This window comes from Myxocyprinus asiaticus, chromosome 42 (genome assembly GCF_019703515.2).
Source record: "Myxocyprinus asiaticus isolate MX2 ecotype Aquarium Trade chromosome 42, UBuf_Myxa_2, whole genome shotgun sequence".
In the NCBI taxonomy this organism is placed as follows: Eukaryota; Metazoa; Chordata; class Actinopteri; order Cypriniformes; family Catostomidae; genus Myxocyprinus; species Myxocyprinus asiaticus.
In genome coordinates this window covers 1,987,605-2,010,391 of record NC_059385.1, presented here as the reverse complement: position 1 = coordinate 2,010,391, position 22,787 = coordinate 1,987,605, and the positions used below count along the sequence as shown (strand labels likewise).

The 22,787-nt window shown below is 40.7% G+C and overlaps 2 protein-coding genes and 1 pseudogene across 2 annotated transcripts in view; all 3 read right to left on the bottom strand.

Annotated features, from left to right (window-relative positions):
- LOC127433099 (C3a anaphylatoxin chemotactic receptor-like) overlaps window positions 1–22,787 on the bottom strand; it is an 80,220-nt gene that overhangs the window by 30,371 nt on the left and 27,062 nt on the right. The window lies entirely within an intron of this gene.
- LOC127433114 (C3a anaphylatoxin chemotactic receptor-like) lies at window positions 8,655–10,796 on the bottom strand. Its single transcript, XM_051684778.1, has 3 exons — window positions 10,718–10,796; window positions 10,105–10,416; window positions 8,655–9,233 (listed from the first exon to the last, which is right to left on the bottom strand). The coding sequence occupies exons 2-3, from the start codon at window positions 10,372–10,374 to the stop codon at window positions 9,033–9,035; spliced, it is 471 nt and encodes a 156-aa protein (XP_051540738.1). The 5' UTR covers window positions 10,375–10,416; window positions 10,718–10,796; the 3' UTR covers window positions 8,655–9,032.
- On the bottom strand, window positions 11,572–18,877 carry LOC127432249 (C3a anaphylatoxin chemotactic receptor-like; annotated as a pseudogene).

The window sequence follows — 22,787 nt, the reverse complement described above, 5'->3', positions numbered from 1 at the left end:
ACCAGCTTCTTATGAATGTGTTATCTTTGTTAAAATAGCTAGTGACAGGGAATGGAATATATAATAGAATGCAGATGGTGCATAACCAGAGAAGAACCTCTGAACTTGCACTTGACCCAGTCCATTAGTGCGTTGTGCACGCAATTTCGTTAAATCCACGTGCACCTAGATCAAATACCAAATGCCAAAAATTCATGGCCGTGCCCACTGACTTTGCGCTTATTATGACTTATGGCAAAACTCTGTGCTTGGTGCTGGCGCTCTTAAAATAGGCCCCTTAAAATCTTAGGTCTATTGATTTTTTATTTTATTTTATAAGATAAATAAGTGCAATGAACATCGATATTTGAGTTATGAGCACAAAAATGTACCTTTCAAGTACTGTTTAAGTCAGACAACTTGATTTTTCCAGTAATGACAACATTAGGGTTTACAGTGAATGGCAAGTTGTAAGCAAAATCATAAGAAATCGTATAAGCTTGTACAAAACGTACAACTTCTACTATTGTGTACGATGGAAAAAAAGAGAAGCTGCTGGGTTTTGAAGGAGTGTTATGATGATTTATCAAAAGTCACCCCTAACCCAAACCCCAAACATAAGCCTAACCATAACTATAAAGTGTAATTACATATCCAAACTCTAAACCATGATTTTAAAAGGAAAATCACTGTTGAGTACCGTGGAAAAAAGAAAACATGATGGTTTGCAACGAGACAAGGGAGGCGGAGGACAGGTTACGAACATATATTAGGCTTTTTATTGCATTGCATAATGAGTAACTAAAATTTGTTTACAGACATTTCCTTTAGTAAATGAAAAAGTTAGCAAAAATTGTATGCCTGTGTTGTATTGATTCAAAATGTTGTTTGTTGATTGATCGGTGTGTTTATTAATAAAAGTTGTTAATATCATGCGATTATACCATGTTGAGTGAATTATTACGAATTGTTGAATCTCTAAAACTTATTCTGGACTGACTGTTAAAAACAGTTTGAATGGTGTCAAAACAAAGATGTAAAGCAGAAGAGTAATATCAGTTATGTGGAATATAAAGTAAGAGCACTGAAAAATACTAAAGGCCAAAGTATACTTCGGTTGTCCGAGCTGCTGATCGGAATGCGCTCACTATGCATGACGCATATTTCATCATCAGCACAGTCTGTGCGGACTGTCCGTGTGCGGGCCAGATTTTCTCAACACGCTACAGTTCTCGTCTGTGCACATCGTCGGTGCATGCGCTTGCTGTTGGCTGTACTAAAATATTATAACAAAGCAATCCTAGTGCGCACGTGTCGAACGCATTCATATTCATTCACAGAGTATTCCTGGGCCTTAAGATTCCCTGACTGTAAAAACAACAACTGTGTGCTACATAGAACTGTGTTCCTTTCTTGATTTGTGAAATTTCCACAACACCACCTAGCAATACCCTGGAAACAACCATGAACACCCTAGTAACTGCATAGCAATGCTTTGGCAACCACCCAGAACAATCTAGAATTATTGGTGGTGTCACTGGAGTTTTGCACACTCAGGCACCACTTCTTTTTTTCAGAAAATGTGAACGTCTAGTTATCGTTGTACTATAGCAACAATAACCGAAATAACTATGGAGTTTTTTCTTAAAAATTTCGTAAAGCCCATTTTGTTGACAGCTTCCTGCTACAGAACGTTGAATGTGGAGGTGAGCTAAGTATGATGGTAGCTGGCCAGCTTTGCTCTAAACCCTGTTTAGAGTCCACAAGTGCTGTTTGGTGTGGTAAAGTTCCTGACTCCAATGGGAATGGTAGCATTCCTCTCGGATTAAACACACCAATACTGCGGGTCACAGCGCCATTTGTCTTTTGTCTTTTTGCTCCAGAAATAAACGATGATGCGATCGAAGGGAAGAGAAAGCGGGAAAGGGAGGGAATCTGTCGGGTCACCCGGCAAGGACGGCAGATAGCCTGTACCTGTGTGCTAAACTTTACCGGACACACATTCAACCAGACGGATCTGTTATTCTCTAGACTGCTCTGTGAGTCACCCTCACCCTCATTTTTGATATTTTTCTGAAGATTCTCAACATTATATCTGCATAATCTGATGTTAAATCTTCACAGAAAGTGCAGAACTAAACTTTGGACCAGAAGGTTAAATGGTCAACACCTGTGCAAAGGTACCTGAGTGATATGCTGCAACATGCAATGACAAAATGCAGTAACTATGGCAACACTGCATGTATGTGTTGTACATACATGCAATTTTTTTGCCATTAGGTAATTGGAATATAACTGAGACAAACTCATCTTTCATAGGACCATAGGTCATAGTCTAACAGATCTGATTTCAATAATAACTCAATTTTGACTAAATCTGTACAATGTTCCACGGCCATGGAAATATCCTGGAAAAAACCTGGAAATATCAGGTCATCTTTAAAATTGTGTTTAAGCTTGGAACAGGCATGGATATTTCTAAAGTGCATTTAACTTTTTCTTGTTTTGCTCTGATCAAAAATATTTCTTCAGCCAAATATTGCTATAACTTGCTCACATGCCATTGTGATGTCTGATTTGTGTCCGAATCCTTTTTTATTTTATTTTTTATTTTATTTCTTAATTTATTTTTTCGGTTTTCGACAGTTATTTGGTCAAAATCAGTGGGAGTGATTTATTAGCAAAGCAATTTGCTAATTAGAGTCAAAGTTATTTTTAAAAATCGGTTTCAAGATGTTGCAAATGGCTCATGGAAATGTCATGAACCCTTTGTGTAGTTACTGCATTTTGCCTTTGCACGACAGGATTTACGGAGAGACAGATGTTAAATTGTGCCAGTTTAACGAGGGAATTTGCATTTGGTAGCTTCTATAATTTCAATGCTAAGTCTTGCAAATGTTCTCATTCATCTTGATTATGAATGTCTCAGTTTGCTTTCAATGCAATCAGTTCATGTTAAAAATGATTTGTCCATATACAATAAAGATCCACAGATATTACATCCTCCAATGAAAAATTGTGATCTGTTTGAGTTTGAAGCAAAACCAGAAGCACCGATGCATGGCGATCTGTCACCTTGAAATATTTTGGTTTCTTTGTTTCAGATGATGAATTCGGCGCGTATCCATGATAAATACACGCTGAAGAAGTTCTGGGAGCAGAAGATTGAGAGCCACATTGAGAAAACGGGGAATGAGGACTCACGTATGAAGAGCAGCGCTTTATCAAAGTGTGTATGTCTGTCACAAAGAGTTAATGCTCTTCCTGAATGATTGCTGTTGTTGGTGGTACGCTAAAGAATAACTTCATCCAATGTGCTGCTTTTTCCTGTCAATAGACATTTGTCTAGGTTATGGGTTTTTGGGGGTGGTAATTGCAGAGAAAAATGAGGGTCAAATAAAATGAAATGAAAGATCATTTTGATGAACAACCTCAAGTCCCAAAATCATTCTTGCAGGAATGGACCTTACGGGAGAAAACTGAAAAAGATAATTGTTGTTTTGACCTAGTTTGGAATCTATAAACAGTTTGTTTCTTTTGGAAATGAAAGCCATCCCTATGAGAGGCCACGCTTGATACAGAGGGGTCAGGGTAATTCTAGAGAGGCTTTTCTCTTGTTTTTGCTGCCCTCTTGTGTTTTCTCTCTCCAGGAAGGTCAGTCAGGATTAGCACATACATAGGTACAAATCTTCAGGCTTTGGAACTCATTGTGATCAATGTGAATGTGTTAACAGCTGTTGAGATGCGGGCTGCTCTCCAAGTGTGTAATATAGATCTGGTTTCATCTTTGTGAACAAAGAAAATCCATACAGTGGGGTCCAAAAGTCTGAGATACATTAAAAATCTGGTATCAAATTCTAATGTATTTAACTCATAAATAAACAGAAAATGTAGGATTTAGACAATTTAAGACAAAGTTATAAAGATTATGCACTATATCTAGGTCACTAAGCAAATTTGTGACATTGAGTATGTTGTTATTATTCTTTTTTCTTCTTCTTTTTTTTAAGTGTAAAAGTGGAAAGATTAAATGTATGCACCTTTAACACATATGTATCATATGGTGCCTTGATCCCACCATGGAATAACGATAATAATAAAAAATAAAGTAATTCTGACTTTATATCTCACAAATCTGACTTTAATTCTCAAAAAACAAACTCATAATTGTGAGATATAAAGTCACAATTGGGTGATATAAATATGCCATTGTGAGAAATAGTCGCAATTGCGTGATATAAAAGTTTAAATCTCAAAATTGTGAGAAATAAAGTCACAATTGTGAGTAGTCAAAATAGCGAGAAATAAAGTGCTATTGTGAGAAATAGTTGAAATAGCAAAAATAAAGTCATAATTGTGAGAAATAGTCGAAATAGCGAGAAATAAAGTGCAATTGTGAGAAATAGTCTAAATAGCGAGAAATAAATTGCAATTGTGAAAAATAGTAGAAATAGCGAAAATAAAGTCACAATTGTGAGAAATAGTCTAAATAGCGAGAAATAAAGTGCAACTGTGAGAAATAGTCTAAATAGCGAGAAATAAATTGCAATTGTGAGAAATAGTCGAAATAGCGAAAATAAAGTCACAATTGTGAGAAATAGTCGAAATAGCGAAAATAAAGTCACAATTGTGAGAAATAGTCGAAATAGCGAAAATAGTCACAATTGTGAGAAATAGTCGAAATAGTGAGAAATAAAGTGCAATTGTGAGAAATAGTCGAAATAGCGAGAAATAAAGTGCAATTGTGAGAAATTGTTGAAATGGCGAGAAATAAAGTGCAATTGTGAGAAACTGTTGAAATAGCGAGAAATAAAGTGAAATTGTGAGAAATTTTTGAAATAGCGAGAAATAGTGCAATTGTGAGAAATAGTCAAAATAGCGAGAAATAAAGTGCAATTGTGAGAAATTGTTGAAATGGTGAGAAATAAAGTGCAATTGTGAGAAACTGTTGAAATAGCGAGAAATAAAGTGAAATTGTGAGAAATTTTTGAAATAGCGAGAAATAGTGCAATTGTGAGAAATAGTCAAAATAGCGAGAAATAAAGTGCATTGTGAGAAATTGTTGAAATAGCGAGAAATAAAGTGCATTGTGAGAAATTGTTGAAATAGCGAAAATAAAGTCACAATTGTGAGAAATAATCGAAATAGCAAGAAATAACATGCAATTGTGAGAAATAGTCGAAATAGTGAGAAATAAAGTCACAATTGTGAGAAATAATCGAAATAGCAAGAAATAACATGCAATTGTGAGAAATAGTCGAAATAGCAAAAATAAAGTCAATTGTGTGAGAAATAGCAAGAAATAAAGTGCAATTGTGAGAAATAGTCGAAATAGCGAGAAATAAAGTGCAATTATGAGAAATAGTCAACATAGTGAGAAATAAAGTGCAACTGTGAGAAATAGTCGAAATAGCAAAAATAAAGTCAATTGTGTGAGAAATAGCAAGAAATAAAGTGCAATTATGAGAAATAGTTGAAATAGCGAGATAAATCTTGCAGTTGCGAGTTATAATTATATTTCGCAATTGTGACTTTATATCACATTGCAAAAATTGCACTAAAGTCAGAATTATGAAATATAAAATCAGAATTACCTTTTTTCTTTCTTAGTATCATGATTTGTTGATGACCTGTAAAACTAGTAGCATGAAGTGACAGACAGTCTGGACAATATGGCACCTAAAGCCACAGAAACAGAGCATGGTTTATGTGCTGTTGCATGAGCAGCGTGTGGCACTGAATAGTTTCCTGTGTCAGAGAGACATCAATGTGGTCAAACTTTTGCCATAAATACTGCACATTTTCTTTGCAGGCTGCGTGAGGAGTGGGTCCAGAGGCTTCAATTTCGGAACCAGCATGTGATGGAGAGCATGAGAGAAGAAAAAAAGAGAAAAGCTCAAAGGGTGCAAGGGATCTTAAGAGTTTAGACTGAATTATAATTTCTTTCTACCTATGCATGAAAACCGATAGCAGTTCTCTAGAGCAGGGGCTTTCATGCCCCACCCCTGACATGCTATATATGACAAGAATATGTTTTTAATGCATGTATGTCATTTGCATGAAGCTCAGAACATTCAAGAAACACACTGTGGACGTGGTTCATTGTTTATCATGATGCACATGAATTGTTTGTCGTGCCTTTTTTGCTCAACTATTTATAAAACACCAAATAGTGTTTGGTTCGTGAACAAATTTGTGTTTTGTACAAATCTTTTAAGTGAATGAATTGATTTCTTTCACTTCCATAGTTTCAGTCGTGAACGAATCAGTATTTTTAACGAATCATTAGAATCAGTGAGTCAATGACTTCTCGTTACACATTACAACATTTGTCGTTACCTAACTGCATTGATAATCGAAATAAATTGTTACTGAATGCATCAGTGGACAAATCTAAACAAATTTCTTTGGTGAATGGGTTGAAAAGACTCGAGTCAGTGGGATGAATTAACATTACCCCAAAGGGCTGAAAACTCCTGCTCTAGAAATACACTTACTCCCAAAGAAAGCATGATATTATGTATCTTTAATCATAACTTAAGTGACTTGAAACATTTATTAATGTAGCCTTTCACACAGAATGATACCGTCACTCATGATAATGCCATTGCAAACATGTAAACATAGACCATCAAAATAAATGTGATCTTGAAAGATGTGCTCTTTTGCAGAATTCCTAAACCAAGACCATAATTTCTGATTGTAACTCCCACGAGAGTTTTCAAGCTACATTCACCAAACTTGGCACAGACCTTCAGATTGTTCTGAAATAGTGCGCTATAACTGATAAGTGTGTTCAAACTGATCAGACTTATGGTTTTTGCACAGCGGACGATCAGAAATTGGAAAAATCCCATAGGCTTATACTGATGGAATGTTCAAGCAGGCCAACGGAATGCTCATTAATTAAAACTCCAGCTGTTAAAAATTCAAATGTAACAACTCCACTAAAGGATTTTGATCTGCTTTAAGTTGCTCTCTATCAGTTTATCTGAGACTATCTAGCTAGTTGGCTGTATGTCTCACTGTAATGTCTGTAAAACCATCAAACTCAAAACTTGAAAAACTATTTAAACTTTCAGACAAGGCTTTGTCAAACCAATGTCAAAGATCGTCTTGACAAACTTTACATATCTAGTTGAAGTTAAAATACCATGCTTCCTCTGTCTAATTAATTTTAAATGGTAATGGTAAAATACTGTGCATTTCTTTCTGAAAGCCATGACACAGAGACACCTTAAAGAGATTGATCATCTCAAAATAAAAATGCTGTGTTATGATCTGCAAGCACATCACAACAGTGACATAAAGAGAACTAAAGGACCAAGTTCAAATCCTTATAGTGTGTTGTGGCAATTCGACATCTTCTGAGGAGTCCAATTAGACTCAAAGGAACCACAAATTAAAAGGCAAACAGAAGGGATGAAATCTGACATAGCTGAGGGCAAATGCGCTCTATTTATTTCACACTACTTTGTGAAAAACTTTCATAATCCTTCCCCATCGCTGTGATTGAGCTGATGCTGTCCGAAGTGTCCTGTTTATCCTGTTAATATCATATATTTGTGAATGTCATATGTGTCGTCATGTTTAATATGTTGGGTCAGACTTATAATCAAACTTATTGTTATTATTTACATGTGTAGCCAAGTGGAGAAATTTCATGTAATTTAATTCCAGTCATAAATTGGACATGGCCCTTTTGGAGCTAGAGTTTTGCGACACTTGCTTTACGGCACTCTCTCATGTTAAAGACGTGAAAACATACATTGCACAAGAGAGCTCCCGGTTTTGTTCATTGTTTGAGAATTCTTTGGGTAAATATCAAATTTTACACAAAATGCTTATAAATTGCATTAAATGTGTTCAGAAAAGTAATATGTCAAAAATCGAGTGTTTTTTATGGATCATTTTTGAAGGATGTATATGGATTGCATGTGTGGAGTTTGACCACATTTTGGTGCAAATGCATGGACTGGGTATGTACATTTAGATTTAATCAGGACCTCTAAATACTGGTTCCCCGTGAAAAAATACTACAGATGTTGTCACAAGATATATATCTGTATAACCACAATTATCTTAATCTTAAAGTCAAATCCCCTCATCTCCTCTCACAGCCAAACTCAGACTCAAACATTAACAATGCATTATGATAATCGGAGATCTTATACATTTATATAATCAGACTTAGTCATATTAACTGCTCCAATAATTTAACTCAACATTATCATTCAGTACAGCTCATCAACAATAGCACCTTTCAAGTCTTCCAGGAACTTGTATGTCGTGTTTGATGACCAGCCCGACTTCACCACATCACAAAGACTATCAGGTCAGATTTACACACTTCAAAATGTGTACAGAAGACATTTTTACAGTCAGATCTTACAATTAATTATTGCAAGTCTGTATTTAAGACTGATGGAAACTGTTTGTGTTGATGTGTTTAAAAAGAGGAACTTGTTTTACCTCTGAGTTTGCAGCTGTTTTTCCTTCTGCAAAAAAAAAAAAGTCAGTAAAACATGTCTAAAAAAATGTATTCTTAATTTTCTTCTCAAATGCAAAGACAACTCAAAAACAACCAGGTTTTGTAATGAATACTCTTTTTATTAATTAGTCATATTCCTTAAAATCAATTAAATGTGTAATGATCATAAATAATCAGGGTTCTAATTTAAACTTTATTCTTACATTTATTTAATGTATAACAGCTTCTATGCATCATTCACCCTGAGAGCATACAAGTATTCACATTATATCTGCATAACAACATTACATAACATCTGCATTATTTATGAGTGTATTTGGGCAGAAAAATATAGTATAGTCACCCTTTGTTGTAAATATACTACCAGTCTATACAGCATCTGTCAAATAAAAGCATCATAACAGGAAGCTTTCAAACAGCAGCACACAAGAAATCACATTTTAATGAAACAGCTCATTCTGATTAAACAAATATAAAGATCCAGAAGAATTACCAGATAAATATGATTACTGAAAAAATATTCACAGAAATGACCAAATTCCTTCTCTATATTCTGCATGTTTCACAGCAAATGTTTTTGTACAGAAAATTTAACATGCTCCATATTCACATACACACATCCTGCTACTGAAAACTGCTGGTGGCGTAGTGGACTAAAGCACTGAACTGGTAAGCAGAAGGTTGCTGGTTCAATTCCCACAGCCACCTCCACTGTGTCCTTGAGCAAGGCACTTAACTCCAGGTTGCTCCAGGGGGATTGTCCCTGTAATAAGTGCACTGTAAGTGGTTTTGGATAAAAGCATCTGCCAAATGCATAAATGTAAAAGAAATAATATGGTAAAAGAGTTTGTGTAAATTACTTAAAATACTATATGACAAAAAAATATTCTTAAGAAATATGGATTCATCAGAAATGACACTGAATAAATGAGTTATTTTCAGTTATTTTACAATGATTGCATTTGTTGTGCTTCGGTGGATTGTGGTATTTGTGGCCCCTCCTCAGAGAAAGCTCTTTCAAAAGCACGTCTTAGAGAAAGCTTAAACTTCTCCTTAAAATCCTGCCCCATGAAAACATACAGAACCGGGTTCAGACAGCTGTTGAAAATCGCCAAAGAGACGGCCAATGGGATAAGTTTCCGGGCCACATCACTGCCACTTTGTTTAACATCATTTTTTCCAATCAAAAGCACAGCGTGGTACGGGAGCCAGCACAGAAAAAATGCCACAACAACAGCCAACATGATGCGAAACGCTCGTCCAGAGTTAAAATGACTCCTGCCTAACTTTCGGGCCATGATTCCATAACATGTCATGATGCATATGAGAGGTATCAAAAAACCAAACACAAACCTGATGATAATTAACTTTCTATACAATTCATAAAAGAAACGGTCTTTATCACGAGGATAAAACTGACAGTATATGTCGTTATTTTTTGGAGCAGTTTCTCTTAATATCATAAAGGGCACACTAAGAGCTATAGACAGGACCCAGGCCGCTACACAAGACAGTCGTGCAAGCAACAGACTGCGATGATTTTTAGCCCAAACTGGTGTGATCACCTGGGTAAACCGATCTAGACTAATCAAGCTCAAGATGAAGACACTGGCAAACATGTTGACCTGCATTACCAATGGGAGAATCTTGCACATGACAGATCCAAATGGCCAGTTATTGTCAAAAAAGTTCCTTGCCACATAGAACAGTGAAGAGAGGCAACACAAGAGATCTGCAATCGCCAGATTGAGAAACCATATCGTATTAACGGTCCTCTTCATCTTCATTCCAGCAATGTACACAACAAAGACATTTCCTGGAACTCCGAGAAGAAACATCAGATAGTAGACCACTTGAGAAGTCACTTTAATAGAATGTTCCAAACTTTCATAATCCTTCCCCATCACTGTGATTGAGCTGATGCTGTCCGAAGTGTCCTGTTTACCCTGTTAATATCACATATAGTCAATGTCATATCATGAGTCATATTTAAAGTGTTGGGTTCATTCACCATCTTTACAATATAAGATCAGTACATTAATATTATTGTGATTACACATGTGCAACCAAATAAATGCTAGTGGAAAGTAAAAAAATATATATCTGTAAATTATAATCACACAATGTTGTCATTAACGTGTAAATCTTGCATTTTTCATTCATAAAATTTGTACATAGATTTGTTATTGAGTTATCAATTAAGATATAAAATATTACGGCCATTTACTTTTCAGTATGTTTACTTACCACCTTGGTGGAGAGAAAGAGCTCTAGAACTGCCGCAGTACCCTTTAGAAAATACAACAGATGCGGTCGCAGGATGAGTTCAACTCTTTACTGAGAACTCAATGCAGTTTGCAGTCTGTATAACCACGTGTCAGCTTGTTAACTCACATAACCGTTCCTCTCACAGCTAAACTCACACTCAAACAAACGCTAGAATGCATTATGACATTTTGAGATCTTATAAGTTTACACTAGACTATCACAGACATAGTGAGAGAATGTTTACTTTTAAGTTTATGTTGTTGAGCTCATTTTGTGTGAGAGAAATTTATTTATTTAGGCCTACATATTATGAACAACAAGTTTAATGACTGATATTAATTTAAACAAACCATTTCTTGGCCTTCAGACATGGCAGATGTAAAGAGGTTACTGTTCAATAATAAAAGTCACTTTTAATTCATTTCCATGAACGTGTTCATTCTGATTCAACAGATATAAACAATTGAAAAATATAATAATAATAATAATAATAATAATAATATTATATATATATATATATATATATATATATATATATATATATATATATATTGCAGTTATACCTTAAGGATTTATATCTACTTTTAATCTTTAAAAATGACTTAGTGCTGTAAATAAATCAGAAACACTTCTGAATACTGAAAAGTGCTAGAATAAGTTACTTGTTATATTTTATCATTTTACACACCAGACATTTCAGATTGCAATATGTGATAGTTTTGAAAAGAAAAAATAAGACAAAAGTTTTTCTTTATATATTGTGTAGAAGAGGATTTGGCAAATGGCACTGATTAATCATTAAAGACTGAATAAATGAGTTATTTTCAGTTATTTTACAATGATTGCATTTGTTGTGCTTCGGTGGATTGTGGTATTTGTGGCCCCTCCTCAGAGAAAGCTCTTCAAAAGTACGTCTTAGAGAAAGCTTAAACTTCTCCTTAAAATCCTGCCCCATGAAAACATACAGAACCGGGTTCAGACAGCTGTTGATGTACGCCAAAGAGACGGCCAATGGGGTAAGTTTCCGGGCCACATCACTGCCATTTTGTTTAACATCATTTTTTCCAATCAAAATTACAGTGTGGTATGGCAGCCAGCACAGAAAAAAGGACACAATAACAGCCAACATGATGCGAAACGCTCGTCCAGAGTGAAAATGACTCCTGCCTAACTTTCGTGCAATGATTCCGTAACATGTCGTGATGCATATGAGACATATCTACAATGGGAACAGGCCTTTTCTCTCTTTTTTTTTCTTTTCTCCCCATAGAGTGAAGACTTTTTCGGCAGGGCCATGTGTATTCGCATCGGGGAAGGAGTTCTTCCCCAGGAGGGAAAGATACCGTGGAGACCACATCCTACCCGAAGAGGATGTTAACATGTGGCAAATATGACACATGGGCTTGCCAGCCACACGTGGAAGAGGCGCTGTGGTAGGTCTACCCAGAGGGGAGGAGCTCTACAAGCACGGCGACCGGAGGCAGAGGGAGCTCTGCCCAAGGGAGACAAGGATTTACCAACAGGGAAACCGTACTGCGGAAAATACATCACAAGGGGTTACAGCAGTAACCAGCACACGTGGAGCACCTACCCCAGTACAGGGCATCGTAGCACATGTACTGGGCACAGGGCTAGGGAGGAAAGACATCCAGGGTCCACCGTCTCGTGAACTCGCATGGGGGAAAAAAGCGCACGTTTTCCACTCCCAGAGGGGAAAGGCAGTGTGTGCAAGCGGTACACCTGGCCAGCTGTCTCGCAACTTACCTGTTCGTACATGACAACACATAGGACGAAACCGGCTCAACCCGGAGATTGTAAAATCTCGCAAAAGTATTGGGTGTTGCCCAGCCCGCTGCTCTGCGTCTGCTAAAGAGGCGCCGTTGGCTAGTGCCCAGGAGGACGCCACACTCCTCATGGAGTGTGCTCGTTACCCGAAGGAGGGGGGCACACCCTGGGCCTGGTATGCCAAAGCGATGGCATCTACGATCCAGTGGGAAAGCCTCTGTTTGGAGACAGCGTTCCTTTTCCGCTGTCCGCCAAAGCAGACAAAGAGCTACTCAGAGCGTCTAAAGCTCTGCGTGCGATCCAATTAGATGCACAAAGCACGCACTGGACACAGCAAAGACAAGGCTGGGTCTGCCACCTCCCGGGGCAGAGCTTGCAGGCTCACCACCTAATCCCTAAAAGGAGTCATGGGAACCTTGGGCACATAGCCCAGTCGGGGTCTCAAGACCATGTGAGAGTATTACAGACCGAACTCTAGGCAGGTGTCACTGACAGAGAGCACCTGCAGGTCCCCAACCCTCTTGATGGACATGAGCGCAGTCAGGAGGGCAGCCTTTAATGAGACCACCTTTAGCTCAACTGACTCCAGGGGCTCAAACAGGGCTCTCCACAGGCCCAGCAGCACCATGGAGAGATCCCACGAGGGAATGAGGTGCGGCCTAGGAGGGTTCAACCCCCTGGTGCCTCTCAGGAACCTGATAATCAGGTCATGCTTACCCAGGGACTTACCGTCCACTGCGTCGTGGTGCGCCACTATAGCGGCCACATACACCTTCAAGGTGGAGGGGGACAGCCGCCCCTCCAGCCTCTCCTGCAAGAAGGAAAGCACCAACCTGACTGCGCATCTCTGGGGGTCTTCGCCTTGGGAAGAGCAACAATTTGCGAACATACGCCACTTCAAGGCATACAGCTGCCTCGTAGAGGGAGCCCTGGCCTGAGTGATCGTGTCTACCACCGCCAGTGGTAGGCCACTTAGATCTTCCGCGTCCTGTCCAGGGCCAGATGTGGAGATTCCAGAGGTCTGGGTGCAGGTGACAGATGGTGCAAGCAGGCTCACTGGGGGGATCATATACTTGCGCAGCCCCCGGGGCCAGCTGTGCACCAGTGCATCTGTGCCAAGGAGAGCCTCGTTCAGAGAATACCAGAGCAGGCAGTGGGAGGATTCCTGGGAAGCAAACAGGTCTACCTACACTTCGTCGAACCGACTCTAGATCAGCTAAACCACCTGGGGGTGGAGTCTCCACTCTCCCCTGATGGTCACCTGTCATGTCAGCGCCAACCGCCTTTCTTTGGCATGATGAAGTAGGGGCTGTAGAACCCCTTCTTTATCTTGGCTGGAGGGACCAGCTCTATCGCGTCTTCCGCAGAAGGGTCGTGATCTCTGCACAGAGGGCAGCGGCATTCTCGCCCTTCACTGAGGTGAAGTGGATGCCACTGAATGCGGGTGGGCGCCAGGCGAAACATCAAAGCACTTACCTCCCTTCATATACCCAGCATAGGACTGCTCAGCGACGGGGGAGGGAGCTGAGCACCCTCACCACGTGTCATGACCGCCTGGCCGTGGGTGTGCCACAGGATTCTCCTCCCGGCCCTCCACCGGGGGACGGAGTGGTCTGGATACCAGCTCTGGGGTTCCAGCAGGCCTCTTCTTCCCTGGGTCATCCATCTCAGGGGCGCTTAGCGCCGGACCGTGAGACGGTGAGCGTCAGCTTCCTGTGGGGGGCTCTACGCCGGGGCCAAGCAGTCGGCTCGGGCTGGGGCGGAGCCGCCTGAGTTGCAGCTGCAGGGGTATGCCCTTGGCAGCGAGCAGACGGGGTGTAGTCCTGTCCAGCGGCACTGTAAGCCTTGGCCACCAGAGACGACGTAGACTTACAAGCCCTGGACGGGAGTCTCGGGTGATTCCGCCAGGTGGCGGCGCTTTGCAGGCACAAGTGCACCGCAACCGCCTTATCCACCTGAGGAATCCCTGTGTACCCCCTGGCCACCCCACCGTCGAGGGTAGTGAGGGCAGACGAACCCAGAAATGAGAGCAGACGAACCCAGAAATCGGGTCCGGGCAGTAAAAGGTGCCCGCCACGACTTCCTGAGTTCTACGTTCACCTCCAGGAAGAATGGGACCGGGGCAGGGCATGGCCATGAGTGGCACTCTGAACCCTGGAACCAATTGTCAGAGCAGGGTGGAGGGTTCCACTCCAGCCCGATGCTCGCAGAAGCCCGGGCAAGCATGGCGGTCAGCTCCGTGTCAGCCTCAGACTGGGCGGTCACACCCGAAGGTGGAAGCTCAGTGGAGTCCTCAGCGTCCGACTGCGCCAACCCACTCTCCAATGCTCCGATCGAGAAATCATCCTGCTCACGAGCTCCGAAAGAGACATTAAACTCGCCCTGAGGCGAGCTGCCTGTCTCATCCCAGAACTCGACCGGAATGGGTAGTTCGTGGGGGATTACCCGGCGGAACCACTCCCATTAAGGTTCCCAAATCGCCCCCAGCGTTAACCGACCCGGCCTTGTACCCGTAGATAGAAGGTCCAGGGAGGGGAGCGGCTGGAGTGGCTTTCCCCCGGAAAAAGGAAAACCGCGACCGCAACGTTGCCATGTTCTCGCAGTGAGGACACGAACCATCCACGAACGCCGCCTCAATGTGACTACGGCCCATACACGTGAGACAGCGCTCATGGCCGTCAGAGGCGGAGAGATAGCGACCACATCCAGGAATTACACACAGACGGAAAAGTATCTTCAAAAAGACGCTCTTCGTCAGTGCGTGCTCTTTTAGAGGTAATATACTCTTTTAGTTGCAAGAATATATACTCTCTCAGCTGTCGAAGTGCCCAGGGGTGTACTCTGCATCAGTCGCAGAGTTGGGGGAGAAAGCCGCTGAAATGCACCATATATCCAACAGCATACGCTTCTCGATGTGAGGTGAATGGAACGGCAGTGGAACTAGCTGCCCAACACCACTCGGCTCCAAAGACAAAATCTGAATGAATGGTTACGAGCCAGCACCTTTTATACCCGTATGTCCGGGGGAGTGGCATGCAAATTCCACTCGCCAATTCCCATTGGCCTTTTCTCAAAGATCAGAGGTGTTTGGGGCTCCCAAGAGCGACCCCCAGTGTCACTACATCGACACAATGTCGAGTGAGTTACAGATAGGGAACTAGATCATAACATTGTTTGTTAATCAAATTGCACTGTAGAGTATGTTGTCTGATCCTATGAAAATTGTTTAACTTTGGTGACATTTTTGCAAAATGTCATGGCTCATACACGTATCTCTGCAGTTCCGAGGTGAAATGTCCAATGTTTAGTTAAATGTTTTCTCAAAAAGATGAGGTTTTAAAGGCTAATGTTCTAAGGAGTTTTAAATGAACAAAACATACAGTATCTCCCTACTCTAAACCTTAAACCTAACGGACATAAGTGCAAACACTGCATTTAAGTGCGAGACTGCTTTGGTGGCTTTTCTTGCATGTAAAGATTGACTATAGCACTGGCCAATACCGTTAGACTACGGGCAGTTAAGGAGCATATCATTATCCGCTTTTCCACTATTGGGCCAGTGTGAGCCAGGGCCATAAACTGGTCAGCCGGGGCCAATAGCCTCAGGCCGCAAGACCAAAATCGCTCTGCATTCCCACCATCTGGCTAAAAGCCCTGCAGCGTTGCCCTAAAACCAGCCCTTTACACCCTGTCTACAACGGGCGAGTCCAATGCTTCTATTTTGCATTTATCTAATTTATTACAGTTTCTTTTCATTGCAAATGAACAAGTAACAACAATGAGGGAAAAGTTTCATTGAAAAAGAAACATGAATTTTAGATGAATTTTTATAGAATTTTAGATCTTCTTGCAATTTACACCTACAGCTATTTATTTATTTTTTTTGTTTGTATTTTTTTTGTTTGTATTTTTTTTTTTTTTTTTTTTGTGGTTTTAAGTCACAAAAGTAACGAAAGGGTCTGGAGAAATTTACCGGAGTAAAAATATAAATTTTCTCTTCAAAATGTAGTGAAGTAAAAGTCTAAAGAAATACACAATATGGCCAAAAGTTTGTGGACACCATATGTGCTTGATGAACATTTGATTTCAAAACCTTAGGCATCAATTTCCCCCTTTGCTGTAATAACAGCATTCACTCTTTTGGGAAGGCTTTCCACTATACTGTATGTAGTAACATGGCTGCAGGGATTTGCTCTCATTCAGACACAAGGCTATCAGTCAGGAACTGATGTTGGTCGATGGGGCCTGACTTACAGTTGCTGTTCCAGTTCACCCCAAAAGTGATCAGTGGGGTTCAGGTCTGGGCTTTGAGCAGGCCAGTCAATTTCTTCCATGCCAGACACAGTAAACCATTTCTTTATGGACTCATTTTGTTCACAGGGGCATTGTCATGCTGGAACAGAAAAGGGCTATCCCCAAACAGTTGCCAAATATTTGGAAGCACACAAAGCCCAAGCCATTACATAAAGAAACATTAAGATTTTTATTTACTGGATTTAATGGAGTAACCAAATTTGTTAATTAGAAGGGGGTGTCCACAAACTTTTGTCCATATAGTGTATGTATACTCAAGTAAAGTACAAATATAAAATTACTTCAGTACAGTAACAAAGTATTTGTACTTTGTTAATATACACCTCTGCTACTGGAACCGATGGGAAGAGTAAGAGCCAGCTAAAAACTTACTGAGTGCACGTTTAAGGCTGATCTAAAACTGACTGTGTTTATGTGATTAAAAAGAGCAATTAAAAAAAGAGGAACTTGATTTGCATTAGTTGAAGTGGTCCGTTTTTCATTCTGCAAAAAAGTCAGCAAAACGTTTGTCTGAAAAATGCTGATTATCTTGTCTTTTAGAGTCTCACATACAAAGACTATTCAATGACAACCAGCTCCTCGCAGGAGTGATCTCTGAAGTCCTTATAATTACGGCAATTTAACTGGCAGATGGCGCTTCACGTCCCGCCCTTGACGCGAGTGTCATCGCGATCATAAAAGCGGGAGCACATCACCATTTTGTCAGAATTTTCTTGAAAGAAAACACTCAGGTTATGACGAGATGCTGCATATGCTTGATACACTAATGATTTCTCGCTGTTAAGGGACTGAGATGTACGCTCTCCTCTCTTCAGAAGAAAATCCTTAGAAAACGGCGGCATACTTTTGCTTTTATGCTCATAACGCTTCAAGTGTAGGATGCAAAGTGCCCTCTGCCAATGAAAATGGTGTGATTATAAAGGGCATCAGAGATTGCCGTTCCTGCGAGAAGCTTCCTATAGCATCAGCTGACTGACACAGCATCTCGTTCCCTCCTTTCAGAGAACCAGTTACAGTTATTGTCTGAACGCTTTCTATATATACTGTATTATGTTTAGTATTTTTACATTCAGCTTGAGTTCTTTAAAGTTTTCACATAATAACTGCAGTAAACACTACAGTAAAAAGAGAAAATGTTAAACAGCAAAACTAGGATTCTAATTTCAATTTTATTCTTATGACATTTTTAGATATGTAACACTTCTATAAATCATTCACCCTGAGTAAAGTTTTGACATGATAGCTGTACAACAACATTACAAGATTAAACAGAAAATATGTAACAGAAATCTATAAAATGACTGAAACCAATGTGATAAAAAGCAAAACAGTAAAATTTGTATTTATGTTGCATTAAACAGCAGCATTTCGGCACATAAGAAAACACTTTAATGATGCAGTCAATTACATTACTAACTTAATACAATTTATTTTATTAATATGAAACATGATAAAAACATGATGCGAAATGCTCGTCTGGAGTTAAAATGACTCCTGCTGAAATTCCGTGCAATTAATCCATAGATCATGACACAATGAGAGGTATCAAAAAACCAAACACAAACCTGATTATAGTTAACCATCTATACATTTCATAAAAGTAACCATCTTCATCGTGATGATATAACTGGCAGTATGTGTTGTTATCCATTGTAACAGTTTCTCTTAATATCATAAAGGGCTCACTAAGAGCTATAGACAGGACCCAGGCCGCTACACAGGACAGTCGCTCAAGCAACAGACTGTGATGATTTTTAGCCCAAACTGGTGTGATCACCTGGGTAAACCGATCTAGACTAATCAAGCTCAAGATGAAGACACTGGCAAACATGTTGACCTACAAAACCAATGGAAGAATCTTGCACGTGATGGATTTATATGGCCAGTTATCGTCAAGAAACAATTGAAAGGTATGGAAAAGCAGCACAAGAGATCTGCAATCGCCAGATTGAGAAACCATATCATATTAACAGTCCTCTTCATCTTTATTCCAGCAGTGTACACAACAAAGACATTTCCTGGAACTCCAAGGAGAAACATCAGGTAGAAGAAGACTTGACAAGTCACAATGAAGCCTTCCTTTACCTGTGAAGCCACATCTTTTTGATCATATTTCAGGTATTTATTGGAGTGATGATCTCAGATTGTAAAGTTCATGTCATTGTGATTAAACCCTATAAAATGTCTGGTTCGTTTTGCTGTGATTGAGCTGATGCAGTCCAAAGTGTCTTTTTTATCCTGTTAATATAAAATATATTAATATATAGTTATTTTGTTGAATTCACAGTTTGTGCAAGTTAAAATCCTAAAACTTTAAGTTACATTAACTAAGACCCAGCAAAAGTGGGAGTTCTGACTCACATGAGGGCTTTTCAATATGTGCTTAACCCCGGGTTATCATCTTTTTTACCCTGCTTTTAACCCTGGATAAGACATGAGTAGGTGGTGCCACCTCAACCCCCGCCCCCTCCACAACTCTTTTCAACTTTTTTCACCCCTAAATAAAGTTTTTAGAGAGTGAATTACAAAAGTCATTTTGTTAATAATTTGGCTTAATGCTAAATCTACTCTGTTGTTGCTGCTGTTATAACTAGTGTCCTATTCAAAGATTCCCATATCTATTTTACTCCTTATCAAACTCTTAGTAGTATGCCCTTTACAATAAGTCACTAAAATCCTCTCACCAGTACCTGAATCCTGTTCAGAAGACTCTCCCTCACTCTCTGACTTCAAGCCTTGTGGTTGTGCCTCATCTTTAATAGAAGAATTAGACATTTCACTTATTGATATATGTAATAGTATTGTCAGTATATATTTTATTATGCTAAATATATAACTCATGTAGAATAATGTGAATATCTGCACTTATTTTTTTATTCTGTACACTAATATTAACCTCGTACGACCCCGTGTCCACATGTGTGGACGTTGTATTTTGGCTTCACTATACGCAACACATAATTTAATAATTTTAAAAAAATTTTTTTTTTTTTTTAAATTTAAATGAATTTAAACTGGCTGAATACTGTTTACAAGACTCTTGATTGTCATTTAAGGGTTAAACTTCTGGCGCACCGAGACATGTGACACAACAGCATGACGTCGAGTTCCAGGAAGCGCTCTTACGGGCGCAGCACCAACAAAAGTGCCACTGGTAACAAACCTCTTTATGCTTTAAAAGTTGCGTCTCTAGTTTCCTTTGATATGCCGCTTTAAAAACTCAGTACATTTTTCGTGTGTCAGCGCACTGATAAAGATGAAGTCCTCATATGTGGAAAATGGGACCTTATTCCCTCAAAAGTTGAAAAAACATGTTAGTTCTTTTTCAACATTAACACATCTGTGGGTCATTTTGCTTCATTTTAATATAAATGTATATATTTTATTTTGTTATGTACAATATGGTTCTATTCATTAAGATTAGTAAATGCATTCCTATATATTTACTGTCCCTTTTCATATTGAGAATAAATGTATTCATGCAAAAGCTGAACATTTTTGCTTTCAGAGGCTTTATATGGAGTTAGGATGAAAATAAGGTGCATTTCAAACTGTTCTGAGACCAGTGAAGACAGACAGCACACTGGAGGTTTAGTCATTCCCTAAATAGGTAGCAAGGGAGCATCCTATAGCTTTCATATGCAGCTACAGTAAGTGCATTCACTCCTAAAATATGACCAAAAGTTCAGTTTCAGGCTATAGACGATGGTTGGACTACTCAACATTTTTTGGCAACGTGCAACGACCGTGCACTACAACTTATCCAGTTTTTGTGAGAGCGCGTTCTCTGTTCAGTCTGAAGACACAGCGCTACATGTGGCTACAGTGGTTTTCTCGGTATTAAACATCTTGGTTACTGATGTAACCTCTGTTCCCTGATGGAGGGAACAAGAAGTTGTGTCAATGTAGTGACACTAGGGGTTCGATCTTGAGAGACCCAATCACTTTTGCTTAAAATAGAAAAGGCCAATGAGAATTGGCAGGTGGAATTTGCATGCCACTCTCCGCCCCCGGACATATGGGTATAAAAGATAATGGCGTGCACCACTCATTCAAATTGTGCTGAGGAGCCGATAGAGAGTCCTGGCCATGTCAGCGGCCGGTTCAGCACCACGGCAGGAGGGACACAATGTCTCGTTCCCTCCATCAGGGAACAGAGGTTACATCAGGAACCAAGACGTTCCCCGTCTGTCACTCACTCGACGTTGTGTCGATGTAGTGACACTAGGGGTTCCTATAGGAAATGCAGCAGGCTCTGAACCATGTCACGAGGTATGGAAGAGTGGACACGGGCAAGCTGCTGCATGCCTCGCAGCGAGCGCTTAACCACGTCATGACCTTCCAGTGAGTTTAGGTAAGGTGTCTCCCTAGTCCTTTTAAGGGGGTGGGGGAGGCACTTACCCAAGTAGGCTACCAGCAGTGCATTTCGATGATTTGCTGTTAAGCAATTTCCCGCCGAGCACTTTCTAGAATAGCACTGGGAAGTGCTCTTCCCTCTCCAGGAAGGAGAGCACTACGGAGACTACATCCTACCTGAGGGAGGTTAACATGTGGAGAATACCTCACATGGACTTACTAATGGGGAAGTTCACATATGGAGTGATATCACAGAAGGACCCTATCTACAGAGAGGGTACGCAGCCACTGTGGCCAAGGCAGAGAAAGCTCTGGCGAGGGGAAACACAGGGTTCAACTAAAGTGAAACCGAACAGTGGAAACTCATCATACGGGATTACCAAGGAGGAATCACCACGCATGGAGCACTGAGCCCGAGCAAATGGGCTCACCTATAAAGGGGCATACCACGAGTACTGGGCCTGGTGTCATTACTCCTCCGCTGAGTTCGTCACCGAACAGTGCTTAAGAATTAAAGAGGTGTCTGGGGTTCACTGGATACGGGGAACTGTTGTGGACAAAAAGGTGCACATTATCACCTTTGAAAAAGGGGAAAGGTGCAATGCAAGCGGTACACCCAACCTGCCGACCCGGTCTGCGTTACACTCGGGTCGAAACCGGGTCTATGCGTGGGTTATAAAACCTCGCAAAGGTATTGGGTGTAGCCCAACCCGCAGCTCTGCATATTTCTGCGAGAGAGGCCCCCCTTGCCAGTGCCCAGGAGGATGCAACACCTCTAGTGGAGTGCGCCTGGGCTCCCAAGGGGCACGGCAAGTCCTGAGATTGGTATGCAAGAGAAATGGCATCAACAATCCAATGGGCCAGCCTCTGCTTGGAGACAGATTTCCCCTTCTGCTGTCCTCCAAAACAGACAAAGAGCTGGTCCGAGCATCTAAACCCCTGCGTGCGGTCCAGATAGATTCACAGGGTGTGAACAGAACACATTAACGACAAGGTTTTACAACCTACGCATAGAACCGGTTTCATCCCGAGTGTTACGAGGTAACAGCAGGTAGACCGGGCAGCCAGTTGGGTGTACTGCTTGCATTACGTCTTTCCCCTTTTTCAAGGTGATAATGTGCGTTATTTTATCCATAACAGTTCCCCGTAACTGGTGAACCCTGGACACCTCTTTAAATCTTAAGCACTGTTCGGTGACGAACTCGGCAGAGAAGTGACGCCACCAGGCCCAGTATTCATGGTATGTCCCTTTCCAGGTGAGCCCGTGTACTTGGGCTCAGTGCTCTGTATGTGGTGATTCTCCTCTGGGTAATCCCGTGTGACGCATTTCCACTGTTTGGTTTCCCCTCTAGTGAACCCTGTGTTTCCCCTCATCAGAGCCTCACTCTGCTTCGGCCACTGTTGCTGTGAACCCTCTCCATAGATAGGGTCTTCCCGGTGGTATCATTCCATATGTGAACTTCCCCATTGGTAAGTCCATGTGAGGTATTCTCCACATGTTAACCTCCCTCCTGTAGGATGTGGTCTCTGTAGTGCCCTCCCTCCTGGAGAGGGAAGAGCACTCCCCAGCGTTATTCTAGAAGGTGCTCGGCGG

Bases quoted from the DNA above. Each gene is read 5' to 3' on its own strand.
- LOC127433114 (XM_051684778.1), bottom strand. From the start codon at position 10,374: ATGGGGAAGGATTATGAAAGTTTGGAACATTCTATTAAAGTGACTTCT. The intron at 9,234-10,104 runs GTAATGCAGGTC...CACTTATTACAG, and splicing joins TGTGCAAGATTCTCCCATTG to GGACAATCCCCCTGGAGCAA.